This window comes from Buteo buteo, chromosome 24, assembly GCF_964188355.1.
Source record: "Buteo buteo chromosome 24, bButBut1.hap1.1, whole genome shotgun sequence".
In the NCBI taxonomy this organism is placed as follows: Eukaryota; Metazoa; Chordata; class Aves; order Accipitriformes; family Accipitridae; genus Buteo; species Buteo buteo.
This window is the reverse complement of record NC_134194.1, coordinates 11553445-11572995: the sequence shown is the minus strand read 5'-3', so window position 1 is coordinate 11572995 and position 19551 is coordinate 11553445. Positions and strand designations below refer to the sequence as shown.

Below are 19551 nucleotides of genomic sequence, written 5' to 3'. Positions count from 1 at the left end.
CCATTAGATCTAAGGTATGCTTCCAAAGCTTGTTACTTCCAAGGCTCTGATCCAAAGCAAGGACTTCAGAGACTAAATGTTAAAGTCTCTGTTCCCCAATGCGGACTGGCTGTGTAATCTCATTAGGTGCCTCAGTTCTGATCTGAAAGTTCCTGCAGTCATTGCGGTCATGCACTGTGCATAGGCTGAAACCAACTAAAGCCATAGCCCTACACATGCACAGCAGTAGCACAGCATTAGTGTTCAGAGTTGAACACAGTACCACATTCAATGAGAGAACAATGGATAAAAACCTTTTAAAACTGTGGTGGCTGAACCTATTCTCCTTCGCTCATCTGTTAAAGCACTTGTCAGAGGTAGGAAACACAGGTTCAGATTCCCTCTTTGCTGCAATATATCCAGCTCTACTTACTGCTTTTTAAAACTGAACTGGTGTTCCTGCTCCGTAACTACTACTACTGTAATCCAGAATTTGTCTAAGCACAGTTAAAATCCTTTTCACTTTCTCTCTTTCTAGACTCTTGAACCTTTTTTTCCCCCCTGTATAAATGGCTCAGTTTCAGAAAAGTGGTTGAGACACCCTACTGGGAGGTAAAAGATCTTTTCCTGCCAAGAGCTGCCCTTAAGGCTCCAAGGGAAAACACCTACTACTGATTTAGAGAGCAGCCTTTAACCACCAAATCAACATGCAGGAGAGAGCCCTTTCCTCACATACCCCTTGTCCTGTTTTATAGCAGGAACACAGACTATGTAACAGTGAGAGTCAAGCCACACAACCAGATTATCCCAAAATACAGATTTTTCAAACCATATCAGGAAGGCTGCAGCCAATATAGTTATCACTAAAAAGTACAGGCATTTAAGTTCCCATTCTGAGAGGAACACTCTTAAATGGGATAAAAATATTGATGGAAGAATCATGTATCAGCAAGACTATATAGCACTGTGCAGAGTGCAAACTTACTGCAGTGAAGTTTGCAGAGCTCTCTTGTAAAGGGTTTAAAATGCCAGATGTTCTGTCATCTCCATTTCTGCATATAACTGTGTTGAGAAGTACTATGCAAAATAAGTTAGCTACAAGATTAAACTACAGCATCAATCTTCCCTACAAATTACCCAGCTTGAAAAGGGAGCAAAGTATAGCTGGGATTGCATCTGTTCACATACAAGGTCTATGGGTAAGGCTGTAGTTGAGGTATGTAGCCCATAAATAGCAAGGATTCAAACGTTGTTATTCAGTGACATAGGCAGTTATTAGCTTCTTAAAAGACTGCTGTCTGAAAGGGAAAAAAAATTTGAATACCTCCAGCCTACTGCCAAAAGTGCATTGTTTTCACAAGGCTGAACATGCCTTCACCATCACTAGCACCAGACTGAACTTACTCAGGATTTATAGCTCATAAATGATGTGACGTAAAGTCAGTTCAGTTCTTTGATACTTTAGATTTTTTGAGAGACCGTATATGGAGAGGAATACTAATATCAGTCTTATTTCATGATAACTTCTACTAACAACCCCATGTTGTCAGACCTGGATTCATCTACGAACTGTGTAAGGTCACACTTCCATTAGGGTTCCAGCAATTAGGAGTCCTGGATTTCTTTAAAGTAGTTTTTCCTTAAGAAAAAAAATTCTGAAAAAGCTAGGAGTCAGAGATGCTTTTTGATGTGTTTTATTGTAAAAGGTATGGACATTTGCTGGCAGAATACTTGATCACATTCTCTACTTGACTGTCATCCAGAGGACACTGCATGCATTCAAGCTGAAAGCATAGGACAGTTTCCGCTAGGCACCTGAGAAATTTCACAGGAAAGAAGCCTTTCAAGTTGAAAGAGACAAGTTTCAAACTGATCACCTACTTACTCTGGTGCCCTTTGCTTCCCAGAGTTACCTAGGAAATAAGAATTAAATCAGCTATAGTCATAGCCAACTGTAAACATTTTCCTGCAATGCAACAGAAATTATCTAATTGATCCTGAAGTGTTCTTTCCAGTTTTAAACAGGAAATGTCTTTCCTAAATCAGGCAGTGCAATGAGTTACACCTGACTTGGCACCTACTACTCAATGCTGTGTTATGCAGCAGAGATGTATGATGCTTCTTCTCATCTGGCTTATATCAAAGAAAATCTGACAGCTCTTGGTCTCCCAGCTACTACCCCACCCCCCAAAACATCTTTCTTCCCACTCCCAAGCCTAGTATCATCTCATACCACTTCCCTACTCCCTCCAGACAAGCCAACTCCCTTTTTGTTCCCAAACCCTTGCCTGAAGGCATGACTAACAAGTATACATGCTGCTCTCTGTATTGCAGTTAATAGCAAAAATATCTTCATACTTTGGCTGTCCCTCCACATGCAGAACTCCAGGTGCATCTGAATTTCACCGATTTCAATGCCTTCCCACAGGTCTGATAAAGGTTAATCATCTTTGGCAGACAGCAATCCTGCACCAAATGGAACAAGTAATCCATTGCCAACCTAACAGGACACGTATTTTGCAACTGCAGCTGCTTAGTGTCAGGAACTCACTGCAAGAAAAAAGAGAATTTAGAGGATGGCACCTTCACAAGGAAATGCATTTGAATAGAGAATAGATTAGAATATATTAATTAACAGCTGCACTTAACTGCAGGTTATAATGGACTTTAAACTACTTGAACCAGACAAATGCAAAGATATATCAAGGCATTAAGGCTGCAAGTCACAGATAACTAAATAACTCAGGATGATACTACAGGCACTTTAACATCTACTATTAAGTTAAAAATGCTAGTTGCTCTAATCATTCCAAGCATAAGAACAGCTATTGCAAGTTACTTATTCCTTCTTAATAAATCAGCTGCAGATTATAAGGAAAATTTTTACTTTCAGAAAGCCCTAGCAGATAGAACAATTCACAATTAACTTCCTTTCATGCAGTATGGTTTTAAGTTCCCCAGCAAAGCTGCAGATTGAAATTTTCCATCAAGATAGTGGTTCCTCAGTAATGTGCACACAGGCCTCAATATTCAAATCAACGTTAAGATACAGGGCCTGAGCAGAGATGGGTGCATAGTCATTTGTGTTAAGACAGAGTAGCAATTATAGCCCCCTGAGGCCCCTTGAGTTATTTTGATCACAAAAGCCAGAATGAACATGTTTGCAACAAAGACACCCTCAGTCCTTTCAGCTGGAAAGATATAGGTTGCTCTATTTAAACCAGTCAATTTGGAATGAACAGTTATTCACTCAGAGATGTTACCCTTACTCCAGCAGTGAATATTTCGGTCACTAACAATTCAACACCCCAGTGTATGTTCTAAAGAAGAGCTATCTAAAACTTTCAATGCTAAAGCACAATAACTTGTCACCACTCTACTTTCAGCTGTATTTCAGTAAAGGATATATATTTTTAATCCATTTGATATTGTTCTGAAAGCTATCCAGCCAATTCCACGTCAATCACTGCTGGATATGCTTTACTGGAATAAAAGGCCTTTTGGCCTGATCCAAAACCAGCACTGGCAGAGTCCACAGTGTTCCTTGATAGCTGTTTTACATCATACCTATGTCTTCAGTCCTAATATATTTTTAGCAGACACTTAAGTGGAAGCAGCTCAGATGACTGTCTGACTGACAACACGCCGATGATCAAAGTGTCCTCCCTGTCAAGCCAGGAAGAATATAATGCCTTCTCTATCTTGCATTATACAAACTACAGAGATGAGGTACATGAAAAACGTAAGTAGTAAGTGCAGAGACACAAGACCTTTAGGAGGCATCCTGAGATGGAGCAGGAGGATCCTTATTCTCAGGCTCTGGAGGAGGAGCTGGCACACTTTCCTCTTTCTTTTGTGCAGCCAAAAATTCATGAATCGCCCTCTCTATCTGGGGCCTGAAGATGTGGTTTAGTTTTGGATCCACCACCTGAGAAATAATTCTGTCCACTCCAGCTTCCAGCATTCCTGACCTTGAACAAAGACAAAGGAGTCATTCAGCTCCTCTGAAAAACTTCTCCCCAATCTCCTCCAGTAATTCTCCAGAGCCCTCCTGTCAACTGCAATTAGCATTAACATGGTGAGAACTGCAGCCCACTCAGTAGATCCTTAACAGGGAGCTGTTTCAATCACCTAATTCCCCCAACCCCCTCTCACTTCTCCCTACAGAATTAACAACTGACATCTGGTCTCCCAGGTACTTAAATGACATGTTGGACAAGAGCCACTTTAATAGGGCTCATGTGGAAATGAGGTCAACATGAAAGCAAACAAACACATTTTGGCACAAACAAGGGAAACAAGCTATTCTGAGGAGGAGGGCAGGTGAGAGCACAGTCTTTTTTTTTGGCTGACTGGAGGGAGAAGAGGCCTGCCCCCTAATAACATTACTGTCACTCACTCCTTGTAACTGTTAGTCTAGACAGATGGGTATTAATTATAAAAACAAGCACATGTAGCACACAGCAAAGTTTCTGGAACTGAACACTAGTAATTGAAGTGACTTATTACTTCAGGGGCTGTGTCAGACTCTTGGATTGTGGGGCACAGGCTGTCTAGAAGGCTTAAGTCATGTCTGCAAGGGAGCGGGGGACAGGAAATGGAGACATTGCCTGGCACTCAGAAAAGGAGCCACAAGACTAATAAGGCTGTGAATGCTGGTGAGCGAGTGGGTGCAGGGTCATGGCACATCATGTCACCTCCAGGTAACAGCACACATATATGTGCATGCAACAAAGGGCATACACATCTTGACACCCTCAGCACTCAGTCTTGCAACCACAGGAGTGACAGGGACTCTTCAAACTCCCTAATACTGTGTGTCTAGTCTTTATACTAATGGCCTACTTAAAGGGAGCACTTTACATTCTTCTCATTACAGGCTCTCTGATACAATTTTCAATTGTCTGCTTCATTCTAGTGGTAGAGTAACATGAAATAAGAGGAAGCATTAAGTGACAAACATGTCTCAAGGATTCCAAGACATGAAATTCTGTACCTCCAGTGGACACCCCCTTCTCTAATTACAGATTAAACAAACTAATGTTACACGCTAATGATTTACAGGTTCTATCAAGTGCTCCGAAATACAGTTTCTTCTGTGTGTGATATGTTCTTACAGTTTCTTCTGTGTGTGAGATGTTCTAACAGCTTTCCTTGTAAGCATAAACACTATTATCAAGTTCCCTACTGCCCCTCTCTACAACTTTTACTATGACATTTTTATCCATGACTTTTAGTCAAACAAGCTAAGGCTCATACTTCAGACTGAAATGAGTTAGCAGCAAGAGATACTAAACCAAAACCTCTAAGCACCATAGTTTAAGCCGGCTTTCCTGCCATGCTGAAAATGTAATATCTTAAATAGTTGTACAAAAGCTACCCTCTGCTGCATGAAATCAGGCTAGCCCAGTTTGATTACTGCCTGCTAGTGGTTGGAGTCTACTTAAGCTTTGGCATCTTCAGAATTTTTTCTTTAAGTGATGTAGGCTCTTCTCTAAAAATAGAGATCAAGGTCATTCAGCTCAGCACATCAGGCACAGTTTTGGTAGCAGGCACAGTTCTGGTTGTTTGCAGCAATAACTTTGCTAGGTAGCAAATATGAGTACTTCACCATGCTGCTCAACTCGTGAAAATACAAATTTCAGGTAAAGCAGAAAGCATTTTAATCAGAGTTAAGACTGCATCCACTATTACAATGAAACTCAGGAAAGCACAGCAGAAAGTGTTGTGAAAAAATTAATTCTACAAATTCTTATTCGACTTGGGCGATAAGGTAGTTATATATTACTTATCAAATAGCATTACCACTATTTTATAGAATGTTGCTTACTTACTGAATCACACTCTGCCTCAGCCCATTTCGTAACTGGTTTTTGTTCATTGTTGGATTCCACTCCTGTTTGTCCAGATGGGTTGATACAAAGTTGTCTACTTTCTGCCTCAAATTTTGATATGCTGGCTAAAAAAAAAAAAAAAAAAAAAAAAAAAATCCAGCTAAACAGCTAAAAGATCTCAAAACAATCCCCTACCAGAGTTCTTCATAGTACATCTTTTGTCATGTACACTACTGTTCTGTTGTCTGTGTTCTCCATCCTTTCACTGTGTGGACAAAGGTAAGCTTGTTTTACCTGAGAAAGCAACAGGTAATTGCAAAGAACAGTTGGTTAGAGTGCTATTACAATAATTTAAATAGCTGGATAGATTGGTTTTAAAATTGTTGTCTGCTCGTAATATTACTTAGTGAAATGCAAACTGCCTGTGCAGACAGGAGTTGTTTAAGCAGAGTTCTTGTTGTCTGGAAACCCTCTATCACAGAATTCCTAGGAAACTGGCTGAGTAATATTGTCACTAACAAAGAACTTTATTATTTGTTTTCGTGACACTAACACAGAAGATAAGAATTATGTGGGTTTTATCAGTGGAAGCTTAATTCCAGTGAACAGGAATTGACCTAACAAACCCATATAGATACATAGGACCATCCAGATCCTGGTACCGTGCAAGGAAAGGGCAAGAGGGTGGCAACATTTGAATTTCAGAATTTGATATGCAGATGGGATGATGAATGAAAGGGTTGGTAACAGACGTGCAGTGTCTGCCCTGGGCAGCACATATCTACCCTGACAAAGCTGCTCTGGCCTATGGCTGCTCTGTGCAGATGACCTGACAGTTTCAGAAATGGTTTTGTGACAGCTGCTGGAGTGGCCCAGAATGACAATTGCAGGTCCCAGAACAGGACTCTTGCTGAAGGCGTAAAAGTTTGTGAAAATACACCACCAGTGTTTAATTTTGACAGGGCAATTGCGAACAACCCAACTTTCAATACTGCCAACATATACTCAGGAGCTCATGTTGTGACTGAGGAAGAAATCAGTTTCAAACAACAGTCTGAGAACACCTACTCGAGAAACAAAGGTTAAATGTTTGTTTTGGAAATGTGGGGATTATGCTCGAAAGCAGCAATATCCTTATGGGAGACTGTTTTCCTAATAAGGCCTGGGCTAGAAAATGGAAGACCGAGCCTATTCTCTGGCCTGTTTCTCCTCCGGAGCGCTGCTATCGCTTCAAGCCAGGACCACCTCCAGGGCAGCCTGTCCGACAGATGCCGGTCACAGCGGGGGCATAAAACCCCACCGACCGAGAGAGCGGCACTGCAGCTGCCGCACGCCATCCTGGCCAACCTCCCCCAGCCCCGAGGGTGGGACACCGACGGGAGAGAAGGGAGGGGATGCGGGTGTCCCTTCGGCCAACGGTGGCCGGGTTCCAGGGACGGTGACCGCGGCTCCGGCCTGGGGAAGAGACACCGGCCGCGCCGTCCCGGCCTCGTCCCGCCGGCGAGCTCCGGGGGCTGCCCGGCAGCCGCGCCCGCCCGGTTCGGCGGCACTACCTTGGTGTCCACGTCGGCCAGGCAGTCCCGGCGGAAGCCGTCGAACAGGCCGCGGCTCTTGAGCTGCTCCACGATGATGGCGATAAGCTGCGCGTCGCCGGGCGGCAGCGAGGCCGGGTCGGTGGCGCCGGGCCCCGAACCGGAGGCCGCGCCGCCCGCGCCCCCTCCGCCTCCCGCTCCGCCGCCTCCCCCGCCCGGGGCGGCCCCGCCGGCGCCGCCGCTCTCGGACATGGCCCACGGCCTGCGCCCGGGGCCCGCCAGCGGCTGCGCCCCGCTCGCCCGCGGCCCCCGGCACCGCGACCGTCGCCGGCGGCGCGCCGCGTTCTGCGTAACCGTGGCGCGTTGCATCACGGGGAGGGGAGTCCTCCACAGGACGGCCCGTTATAGGCCGCGGGCCGCCGAGCGGCACGGGAGAACTACAACTCCCAGGGTGCACCGCGACGGCGTCCCCACAAGGCAGCGAAGGGGCGGGCGCCTTGCTCTTGCGATGCGTCTTGGGAACTGTAGTTCGCCTGGGGGGACTGTGCCGGCCTCGCCCCACCACCTGCACCAGCGGCCTGTGTGGGGAGGCGGCTGCCCCGGCGGCAGTTTGGTGGTGGTGCCGCTGTAAGCCCGCCAGGTCGGTCCCAGGACGCTGTGCACGCAGAGCTCTGCTCCCAGAGTCCACCCGGAGCGGAGTCAGGCCTCCGCTCCGTGGGTGCTGTGTTTGGGGCAGAGGGCCCCAGGTTTACCTCAGCATCACGGAGGCCCCTCTGGATGTGCGGCTCGACGGTCTGCGATCCCCGTCCCAGCAAGGCTCTCGGGCTCCCCAAAGGATTTCTGCCCAGTTCCGACTTCGGTGCGTTTTTCAGTGGTGTAGTGAGGACAGCACTCGTGTGAATTCAGAAAAAAATCAATTTGCGTGGGATCATCCTGGATTTCCACTGGGACCTGAGTGTCATTCGTTACATCACTAGCAAAGGAAGGGTAACGCCAAAGGCCTACCCTAATACTGGTCCCTGCAGAGTGGATGAGCAAGGGGGCCTCTGTTAAAGGTGTTTTCTCGGTTGTGCATGCTTAGACTGTCAGTGTCGTTTATTGTTCATTGTTCTGATTACATCTGCCAGCTACAGGGTATAAATTCTATGCATTAGTTTTATTTCTGCCCTAGTCATGTTGTAAAGAGGAATGGAACTCAGGATATTCTCATCCTAATGCAGGAGGACAAGCCGTGGGTGAATGTAATACTCCAATCCTCCACAAAGATGCACTGTACAGGTGCATCCTCACCTTTCTTTTTGTATACTACTTGAACGAGCAAAAAGATGGCAACGTTTTGTGTGCAACGCATTGTCCTCCTCTACCTGATTAAAATTCAGCAGCTCTGAGAAGTGGCGTAAGCTGTCCCTTTCCATCTGGCAGCTTTGAGGAGGGAAGAGGGGAAAATGGTAGTGTGTACAGAGCCTGAGCTTTATGCTGACAAAAGCATCCTGTGCAACTGTCGCGTTCTGCAGAGACATGCGACGGCTCTCCTGCTGGAGTGGAAAAGCTGTCCCTCTGGCTGGATGCCTTGTCACTGTCACTAGTCCGTGTTGGTTATCTCGAAGTCTGGTATAAACCGCCGCCACGACTCATTCAGGCACTCAGAAGTATCCGTGGAATCACATTCCTGCCTGACAGCTGCCAGCAGCCCTTTCTCCCCACCACTTGTGACCAGCTCACAACAGCATGGAGTTTGCTGGCATCGCGCTGGTGCAGGCGCTGTCCTTTCACATGAAAATAACCCTGGGAAGGAATGCATGAATCTAACTGCCCTAACGCCGTGCCTCAGTGAGGTCCACGGGGATGTGTTACCCACTGTCGTTCAAGCCCTGTGCTGATGTGGTACCTACAGCAGCATCGAAGGACTCGCCGGGGACTTCTCCGACCAGCACGCAAACATTGTTTTATGGGACACAAGTCTGGCATGAGCCTGCACCTCCTCGTTCTGTATTTTTTAGGGGACATGGCCCTGACTCCTCCCGCGGGCAGGGGACCCCGGGGGGATTCAAGCAGGTGGCTGCGGGCAGGGGCCGGGACCGGCAGCCCGGGCCCGGTTTCCCCGGTGGGAAAGGAACGGAAGGGAAAAAGGAAAGGGAAAGAAAGGGAAGGGAATCGGAGCGGCAGCCCCAGCAGAGGGCAGCCAGCGGCCTGCGGCAGCCGCACCGGCACAGCCCGGCCTCTCCTCCGCCGTCACCCCGCCAGGCAGGGATGTAATTCATCGTCATTAGGGAACGAGCAGCAGAAGCCAGAGGGACGGTCTCTCCCTGCCCGTGTAAATCGCAGCCTCTTAGGCAGCAGCAGAAAGAGCTAAGGAGAAGGTGGTTATTTTTTTTGTACATGCTTCCCCGAGAAGGGCTCTTTCCACCTGCAGGGCCGAAGGGCTGGGAGCGAGCAACCTCAAAGGCAAAACCAGCCTCTCAACAGTGAGTTGCATTCAGGAGAATCCAGCCGAGGATTTACTGGGGACTGCCACAAGTGAGAATTCCTCCCAATTAACAAATTACTCAGAGACTTCGAGCATCCATGATGCAGGAGAGGTAAAGCCTTAGTGCAAACCTCTTGTACCCAGGATGCCTCCCAGCTGCAGCAGTCAGAGCAGCTTCTTGCTTCAGGTAAATGCTGTCACCATCCCCAGCCATGGCAGCTTGTCTGGAGCTGCCTTGGTGGTTCTGAGATGGGAGAGCAGTGCTGATGCTGCCATTACCAGCGAAGCACTGCCCCAGTCCCTATGTTAGGCCTCTTCCTTTATCTGTAGGTGGGTGCAGTGCTCTGTTTCTCAGCATGGCACAAAGGGGCATGCAACTGGTCTTTTAGGGCATGGGGGAAGGGGTAAACCTGGTATTCACAAGGATTCATAGGTTCTGCTTACAAGTTGGCTGGCCGTGTGACCTAGGTCAAGCAGTGTTTCATAGTTTTGAGATGTGTAGCTGGGGCACGAGAAGAACATAGTATTTAATTTAATCTCTCCGGGTATTTTTGCCAAACATCATAGCACACAGGCAAGCATATTAAATTGTGGTGTGTTAGATAAAGAAGCCTGTCCCCCAGGGAGGAGATCTGTGGACCTCTCCTTGCATCAGGTCTCTAGTACAAAACTTATGAGATCTGTGAACTCTCCCCATATCCATGCCCTCAAGGAAAGCTTTAGGCGGTTCACACAGTTCAGGTCAGTAGGAGACTCAGGAAGGGAGAAATCTTACCTGTTTGTTGCTGCTTTTGAAGGTGCAGTTATCATGATGGGATAAACGCTTAGGCTGTGGGGGAAGCAAACTTGTGAACCTTAGTGAGGAAGTTTATTTCAGGAGAAATAAATAGAAAAAAAATTACTTAGTTATTTGCATCAAAATGACAATCCAAGCCATGATTTTTAGTCTTACTTTCCTACATTACAATTCCCTTGAAACCCATTCCTTTGGTTGACAAGGGAGATGGGGATACTTAATCATAATTTCAGTTTGTAAAGGACCATCCTTCCAGAGTCACACTTTCTGTCACAGATGATCAGAGCCAGAGCTCAGTCCTTTTTTTTGTCCATGTTTGTCACCACTGCCTTTCAGGTTTCCTCCTTTCTTAGCCCCCATTCTCCACTCCCACTCCTGTCACCACTATCGCAAGAGCTGTAAACCAGCACCTCTTTCCGTGGAAATTCTGATATCACAGGGAAAAAGTTACCCTCTGCTACAGCTGCCTACAAAGAGTTCATGACATTGCAATTGGCTGAAAAAACCAGGTTGTTCCATAAAAGCGGTGTGAATGAAGTCTGCTTTCGTGGCTGCTTGAGTCCTTTCTGCTCCTTAAAGCTATCACTAAAAACTGCGCCATTGTGCAGGTGCTGTATGATCCTTTCGTCTTGCAAGGGATGGTGTAGCTGGCAGTCTGGTGCTTGCTGTGCAGAATACATAGCAGTGGAGTCCTGCCTGCATTTTCCTCAGCGATGACTCTCATTTGGGTCCCTGTCCAGTCAGCTTCTGATTTTCATTAAGTCTGTAGAAATGCAATTACCATTGAGGGGTGTACCCTGTGTTCTGTGTTATCACTCTGTGGAGATGTGAGTTTGTTCCCTTCCTCGGCAGTGGAGACCAGCTTTCTACCTTTGTTCATGCTTTTGCCTGATACCTGGCCTGGTATAATCTGCCCATCTCCAGTGCTCAGGAACAGGTCAGCTGCTAGAAATGCAGAAAAAGCCAGAGTATATTGTAAACCCTGTTTCATAGAGCATTGTTGGCTTTTGCATGTTTGACAGAATTTCTGCCTTAGACAATGTGTGTACCTTTTCTCTACAGAACAATTTGAGATACCAGCCCCTGACTGTGAGGATTTGGGGTGGGGGCAATCACTGTGGCTGGGAAGAGAGGAAGGTTCATTTTCCTCTCTTGAGGTTTGCCAGCTCCTGTATCGTTGTTAAAAGACACAGACTGTAAGGAGGAGACATAGTTGGCAGTTTTCTCTTCCTTGTCCTGACAACCTCTGGCCACAAAATTAGAAGCCAGTTACTGAGTCTAGTTTCTAACAGCTTTGCCCTTGCCAATGATTAGACGGAGAAACCTGGAATAGGTGAGTGTGGCCAGCCACTGTGTGTGCTGAAACGCAGATGGAATTACCATGGGGACAGTTGCAGAGGCGGAGGGTGAACCTACATATTCACACACTCCCACTGCCTCTCACACACGCACGTGCACACACATTCAGATTGCTAGCAATAAAACTATTGAACTCTGGCCATTTTAACTGAAAAATTGTAGTGTTCTAGTAACAGCGCTAGACCACAGAGCATTGAACAGGGACCATGATTTTGCAATGCCTGTGTGTTTTGGGTTTGGGAATAGAGTAAGGAGCTCAATGTGTTTGGGGAAAAAACTGCAATAGTAAATTACAAGCTGTATCAGTAATTTGAGAGTGGTGTCTGGGAGCAGAGGCTGCCTGGGATGGTTCTGAAATTGCAGATAATGCTCTCAGCATAACAGCTCATATGTCCATCTAAAGACAATGAATGGAGACTTGAACTCTTGGTGCTCCAAGATGTCCCTCATTCCTAGCTCTGCAGAGCTTGGTGCTGGGGCAGAGAAAGAGAGGCAAATGTCCTCTTCTGAAATGAGGAATCAGGGTAGTGTGAAAGAAAGTCCAGGTTAACCCCAAGAGAAGATTAGACAAAGCTCAGTAGGTATGCAGGCATTCCCTTCTCTGAATGGAATTTCCCCTCTGTAAATCCAACCTATTTATAAATAAAAAAGGGTAGAATGAATTTTAAAGATTGCTCTTCTAATATTCATGTAGGAGAATCCCCCTAGGAATCTTGCCATACTATCAAAACATAAAGGGAAACCATTTCAGGGCCTTACTGGAGTTGCGCTTTGGATTTTGTTACCCAGCCTAGCATGCTCAAAATGGGCATCTGACAGATGTGTATTTTTTGGCAGGGAAAGTAACATCACTGCTAGGTTTCTTCACCACCTCCTTCTATTTCCTCTGTAGAAAAGGCTTTCTGGGATGGAAATGGGGTTACAGGAGGCGGAGAAGACTGCGAATGGGGCACGCTTCTGCTCCAGCAATTCTGTGTCCCTGTAAAATGCTTCTGAAGCTAGAGTTGATATCAAGGCAGCCGTAGCTTGTGCAATGTGAAAAACAGCTGCTCCTGGGTAGGAGCTGTAGAAGCTGCCTCCCTTTTTCCCTGTGCTGGGACCTCCAGCAGTACAGACCCAAATCTGGTTTGCTGTTATTAGCAGGTGAGCTTTTTTCCCTGGTGCATTTGCAACCTAGATATTGCCCTGATACGTCTGTGTATGAGAACTATAACGTGTAATTTAGTACGAACTGACTATAAACCAAGGTGAATCCGTCAGCAGTGTCAATGAGGCTAAATTTGCTCTTCTCTGTTAGGAGCATACAAGCAATGCCTGTTGGATTTGGGCCAAGTTTGCCTACTTTTTGTAGGGTTATATAATTTTGCAGAAGCTCAGATTCCGTTCCTTTCACATGGTATGATGGAGTTGTGTCCAGGAATATAACCCTAGTCCTCTGCACTGTGGTGGTAACTAGAGAGCAGTGAAGAAACCTCTGAAGTAGAGAAAAGGCATGTGTGAGGGCTTGGTCCATTTGGTGTCACCAGTTCCAAGCTTGCTGTTTAATCTTTGAATCAAACTTTGAACTAGTTAATGCAGTATTTGCCGTGTGTTTGGATGGATCGGGGTCAGCGCTACAGTGAGCTTTCTTTGGCAGCCAGAGGAAGTGCCAGAGTTTTTAGATCCTGTAGATTTACAGAACGAACAGCTTGGCTACACAGGTGGCAAATTATTGAAAGAGTTGAGAAGTCAGAGGAATGTTCCCCAGCCCATAATTCTCTCCTGAAGAATGTGCACCATGCACCCAGCCTGCCAACCTTTCAGAGGATCCAGAGCCCTGGAAGAAAATGTGTATTCCCTGCATGTTTGCCATTTGTGCTGGGCAACATATTATCCATGGAACATATGCTGTATATATGACACTTTCTCAATCAGCCTCAACTCTGATTAAGGCCCCAACTCTGCAAATGTGCTAATGGTAACTATTCCAGTACAATAGATTTACTCTTGAGCTTCAGTTTTTATGCATTGCTTGCAAGACTGGGCCCTCTAGGATTATAAATATTGTTGGCACAAAACACTATATTGCAATTTATATATTGGCTTATTTTATATGTAAATATATATATATATATATACGCGTGTGAGCATGCGTATGCATAATATAACTTCAGAAGTATCAGAGTGTTATAACAGCAGGTATATAGAGACTTAGGTAGACAGAATTTGTGTACAACATGCCCATCTCCAGAATGGTGTTTTATTCTATATCTTTTTGGTGATTTCTGTCCTGTAACTGAAACAACTTGCAACTCAAAGTACTGTATCTTTAATTACCTAAGGAAAATATATTTGTAAAGCAGAGCTGCTGCAGAACTTTTCAGGAGATGCATGCTGTGTCCTCAAACAGAAATGTCAGTTGTTCATTCTTATATCATTGTTTCCATTATTATGAAAGACTAAAAGCATGTGGGAAAAATAATATAAATATTTTTGCCATATATGCAGAAGGCGGTAATTTTCCATACTAGATCATCAAATGAAACCTTGTAGTGTATCTGTGTAATATAAAATGTTGGAATAATAGTCTTTCATTTGAGGTTTTCACATGTTTTATAAATGTTTATAAAAAAATGCCAATTAAGCTGATGAATTCAGTAAGTGCCCCACTATGCAGGGAAATACAGGCTTTTTGGTGGTAAAATGAATTGCTTGTGATTGCTCTGGAATGTAGTGTTAGAGATGGGAGTAAAACCAAAAAACCTAGGCTATCTGTGTAAAATGCTGGACAAAATCACGTTTATCAAAGTGCAGTATTTACCTTTCTTGCCTAAGTCTGAGAAGTATCTCACTTTCCATACCGCAGATTTTACTATTGAGGGCAGTACTGCTATAAAAAACACTATGAGGAGTGATGTGTGTGGTATAAAGTGCTGCTTATTTCTGATCTTTCCATTTTAGTATCTGTGTCAGGATAACATACTGGATAGTCAGTGGTCCCTTGCTTGTTTCTACTGCATCGTCTTTCCAGAATTTCTTCTCTGGAATTCTCTACAGTTTTGAACTTGAACAAGGTTTGACCCTTTTCTTCTCCTTGCCCTATCCTACCTCAAACTCGGCAATGAAGCCCCGTATTTAGAGTTTCTGAGCAGGAGGAAAGCATGACACACCGTAAGCATTTAGGGACCAAATGCTGCCTGACAGCTGATTGGAAATACGCTGGTGTCAGAAAGGAAACCAGCTGTTCACTTACCTTCTGGAGAGAGGCAAGGACTAGACTCTGTTATATCCAGGAGTAGAGGAGCAGTTACCTTGACATTAGAGGATGAAAAGATGAAAAAGAAAATTAAGTTCTTTTGCCCCTCTGTTTCATGCATCCATCAGCAGTACATCTGGGCATCATGGATCTAATTTAAAAGTGTAATTTCTATCCCAGAAGTTCATATTCACTGTACTTCCTGCTTTCAAGTTCAAGGGGGAGCAAACATGGAGTAGAGGTTATTTCTGCCTCCGTATGCTGGTTCTGGAGCTCTGCTTTAGCCTGTCTTTTTGTGGATATGTGCATATGTATATCTACGCATAGCCTCATAACACGTTTTATGCTCCACATAAGTTACTTGTCCTTTATTTACAGCTTGCAGTTTTCTTCCCTTCTCTAAGGACCTGCAGCTCTTGACCTTTTAGCCTAGTAAATTATTTACACATGAAACAGTGAGTCAAAACGATGGGGCTCAGGAAGATGCTGCTTATTCTCAAGGAACAAAACCACATTTCTTCATGAAATCTCCTTCCTGAGGCTTTCATTTTAGGCTTGTGTGTCCTGTCCTCCTCGTCCCTTCCCATTATGAGAAGGACAGGCACTCCTTTTTCACACGGCTGTTCCATTTGCAAAGGGAAATGTTTTTCTGCCTCTAACTTTAAAATATCCCCTTGATATTTTGGGGATGGGGTGAGAGGACATTAGCTTGATATCTTTCTGGAACTTGAAAACAATGAAAGAATGCAAAGAAAAGGTGTGTGTAACAGCCCAAGTTGCTACGGAAATCCCAAACTGAGGGAGATACCGACAGAGTTAGAAATGCTTAAAGCTCTAAACTAAAAACCGTCTGTGCTGCAGAGCTTCTGGCTGCCCAAACGCTCATTCTTTGTATGAAAAACTCCACCTGATGTGAAGGCTGGTTGGCTGTGATGCCCTGAACATTGTGTCTGGAGAGCATGCCCATGACACACTTGGTTGTGCACTGATCTGGGATTTGAGAGGCCATTCATACTGCATTTACTCATTGTAGAGCCTAAGGGAACTCACAGAAGAGACTTTCCAATGTGTTTGCTTTTTAGGCCCATCAGTGTCTGGCTACCCAGGTGATATGCTTTGGGGTTAGTTTTAAAATTGTCCAAAGCCCCCTGATGCATCTTAAGTCTGTAACTTGCAGTAACTTTCCAATTTTAAAGTCTGAAATAAAAATGCTTCTTACTGGATATTAAAAAAAAAAAGTTATTTCACATCAAGGCCTTCTAGAAAAGGTTATTTTTAATACACTGTAAAGTACACATAACACTGCTTTTCGGTAAAGCTCTTGCAGATTCTTTGATGAAAGGCGCTATTGTAAATGAGACAATTGTGCACATGGGGTGATGGGGGAATTTTTTTTTCCTAGAGCTATATTAATCAAATTGAGAAAATGGTGTTATAGTTCTTGTAGCAAATACCTCATTGATACTCACACAGTTTTATCTGCAGTACAGAGAAAACATACACAGAGAAATGTGAACCCAACAAAGTGACTTGAAAACAGAAAGTTATTTAAATACTATGATTTCTTACAACAGAATTTCGTGCGTTGAAGGAATGTAGCAAAAATAAATAAGAAGACAACATTTGGAAAGCAACGATTTGTTTTGGAATTATCTCTATCAGCTTTTTGGTTTTTTTAAACAGTGTTTCCCTTCACATTAAAAGGTTGGAACATACCAAGCACCTCCTTTTCTGCAACTGCCCTGGTTCTGAGTCAAAAAAGGAGAAGAAAGCATTCTGACATTATAAAACTGAGCATTTTCTCGGATTAAAGTGGTTTATTTTCTCAAGAGCATAAGGAATCCTATAATTCATGCATATTTAATGAGCAAAGTGGCCAGTTTGTGGATATTTCATGAGAAATGAAATTTCTACATCATTAAGTGGCCAGAGAATAAATTAAAAAGGAACATGTATAATTTTTATAAGAGCTTTAAAATTCATTTGTTCTAGTTTTAGAAAATATAATGTGATGTGATAGTCCTGCTATTGCTACCACTCATGGAAAGGTGAGTTACACCTGTCGTGTAGTGACATACAGACCCCCAAATGTTGTGTCGAGGGAAAGAAAGACTTGTGTAAAGGTTTTTTTCACAGCATGGCTTGGAAAGGAATATCAGGTTGGTAATTGTCTCCTACAAATTTTACATTTAAAAAAAAAAAAAAAAGCTGGGCTTGATCATGAAATCCTTGGAGTGAAAAATATCTTATTTCTTCCTCCCTATATATGACTGCATAAAATTGCCTTCTTCTGAGCTTTGTGCAGTGCTCAGCGCTCATCATCTGACTAACGCAAAGTAGCCAAAAACACTGCAGCTGGTATTTGAGATCCTTTTATCCATCTTTCTTCATACACACACACACAGAGACAAAAGTTAGTTTCCTTTAGGCAATCCAGAGCCCTGGGAGAGTGGCAATTTCTTTGATTGCTTATTGTAGCTGTAGCACTGGAGATAAAAGTTTAATGCATTCTTATTGTCTCAGTGCTTTTAAGTATTCAGCTGCACTGAGCAATGCATCTTCATCCATGTAACCAACTGAATGTAGTGGTTTAAGATTAACAGATACAATGTCAGCGCTGTTACCTTTTTTTTGTTGGTGCTCAAGAAATCATTTGCATTTGAGGTAAGCATAGCTGTAATAGTCTCTGGCAGATGGGGAACGTACAGCTCAGGTACAAGACAATGCAAAGAACCCAGTTAATAGAGGCAATAGCAGCAATTCACAAATACAATATTACTGTAACAAACGTTGGGCAAATTGGCTTGGAAAAACTGAGACTGACCCAAAATTCACCTATGGAAATCTGCTGCTGTTGAGCTGCTGGGCTAAGCATGTTTGTTGTGGGTGAGTGCTGGGCCACGAGCTTCTGAGAGTGGTGGCACTGCTAAGACGGATCCCTTGTCTTCACCATTCCCTCCATTTTCCTAGAGGGAAATGAGAGAATTGTTTTAACCAAGACAGAAATTGCAAGGCTACTCCCATTAGAGAGAAACAAAAGACAACAGAGGCCAAGTTTTAGGCTGTCCTAATTTTAGACCAACATTTAAATATTTCTTGTCTTTTGTCACAGTACTGGTTTCCCCTTGCAGCTCCTAGGAAGATGCTTATTGTGCTATTTTCCTGGCATTTCCTCTACCCTCTTCTAACCACCATTCAGCTCTTGTTGCAAAAGGGAGGTCAGGAGAATAATGCCCTTTTGCTGACACACGGGTAACCCAATCCTCTGCCCTGTTGGTCTGCTGTGCTGAATTCCAACTCATCTGATTGCACTGAGGGCTATTGTACCGTCCCTGCCATCAGAGCTGGGTAATTGATATGCTTGAAGGGACTTTAATGAGGAAGAAAGCTAATTAGTTAATGTAAGGAGTGAAAAATAAGTCCGACAACCTTGTACTCCATTTTGTTCCATTGCAGCTTCCCACAGTGCTTAGCATGGAGCCTAATTTTGAGCTGAGCATGACTGAATGGAAAGCTTGGCAAATCCTAGAAGCAACTGCAAAGCAAATTTCAGGGTTTGGGTCTTAGCTGTGCTTGGAGATGATGGGGTGTGTGCTGGCACACACTGCTCTGGCAAGTGTATATGAAGTAGGGAGGGCTGCGGGGGAGCTGCTATGCAAACTCTGAAATTAGGAGCTTCCTCTAAAGGGGCTGCTGAGGACGAAGGTCCCTGTGTTGGCCAACCATGCTCACAGCAGCAGGGAGGAAGATGCCATTGTGGAGATGTGGTACCTCAATGTGTATAACTAAATATTTCTAGTAACTTCTGCTATCCTCAGGCATGTGCAAATTCTCCAAGGTCCACTTAGTTTGGTGGGACACAGTCTTACCTCTCCCAGGAGGAATGGAAAGGGATACGGAGGGGGAGAGCAGAGCTGTAGAAGTTGTACAAGTGAGCAAAAAGGATTAAAAGAAAATAAGGCAGAGAATGAAAAAGCATACAAAGCAGATGTTGAATCTGAACTTCACATTCCAGGTGTTTGTAGAAATTAGCTAAAGCTGGGCAAGTGACAAAGCTTCTGGTAGACTGCTCTAGGCTGGAAATTGCATCTTTCAGGTAGCGTGATGAAGGACTGGAGGTGTCATGGTGGAGCTCAGAATTCCAAGTGACACTGGTGTGAGTGTCTACCACTGTTCCTTTCACTGTCATCTTCCTTTTTTTTTTTGGGGGGGGTGTGTGTGTTGGAAGTTGACATTAAAAAAAATTACAGTCGGAATAGACCACCCTTTCCGTCAAGTTGGTCAAAAAGAACAAGCTCAGCCTTCAAAGGTGTCTCATCTGTGGTTTCCTGAAACTTCCCTGAATCCAT

At 44.4% G+C, this 19551-nt stretch overlaps 1 protein-coding gene across 3 annotated transcripts; it reads right to left on the bottom strand.

The window, feature by feature from the left end:
• Positions 1-1657: 1657 nt before the first annotated feature.
• BOD1 (biorientation of chromosomes in cell division 1) lies at positions 1658-7669 on the bottom strand. Of its 3 annotated transcripts, none has more exons than XR_012654347.1 (4): positions 7367-7669; positions 5814-5938; positions 2338-2529; positions 1658-1892 (listed from the first exon to the last, which is right to left on the bottom strand). XR_012654347.1 is itself a non-coding variant. In XM_075057056.1 (4 exons), the coding sequence occupies exons 1-3, from the start codon at positions 7595-7597 to the stop codon at positions 3752-3754; spliced, it is 555 nt and encodes a 184-aa protein (XP_074913157.1). In that variant the 5' UTR covers positions 7598-7669; the 3' UTR covers positions 1658-2529; positions 3750-3751. The 3 variants fall into 3 exon arrangements, 2 of the variants coding, with proteins under 2 accessions (XP_074913157.1, XP_074913158.1); XM_075057056.1 differs by adding an exon at positions 3750-3950 and having other exon boundaries at positions 1658-2529; XM_075057057.1 differs by having other exon boundaries at positions 1658-2529.
• Positions 7670-19551: the final 11882 nt, after the last annotated feature.

What these genes read in the sequence shown, in the direction of transcription:
- BOD1 (XM_075057056.1), bottom strand. Translation starts at nt 7,597, where the DNA reads ATGTCCGAGAGCGGCGGCGCCGGCGGGGCCGCCCCGGGCGGGGGAGGC. An exon ending in TGGCCGACGTGGACACCAAG is followed by an intron (nt 5,939 to 7,366) that starts GTAGTGCCGCCG and finishes TTTTTTTTTTAG; the next exon opens with CCAGCATATCAAAATTTGAG. An exon ending in CTGAGGCAGAGTGTGATTCA is followed by an intron (nt 3,951 to 5,813) that starts GTAAGTAAGCAA and finishes TCTTTGTTCAAG; the next exon opens with GTCAGGAATGCTGGAAGCTG.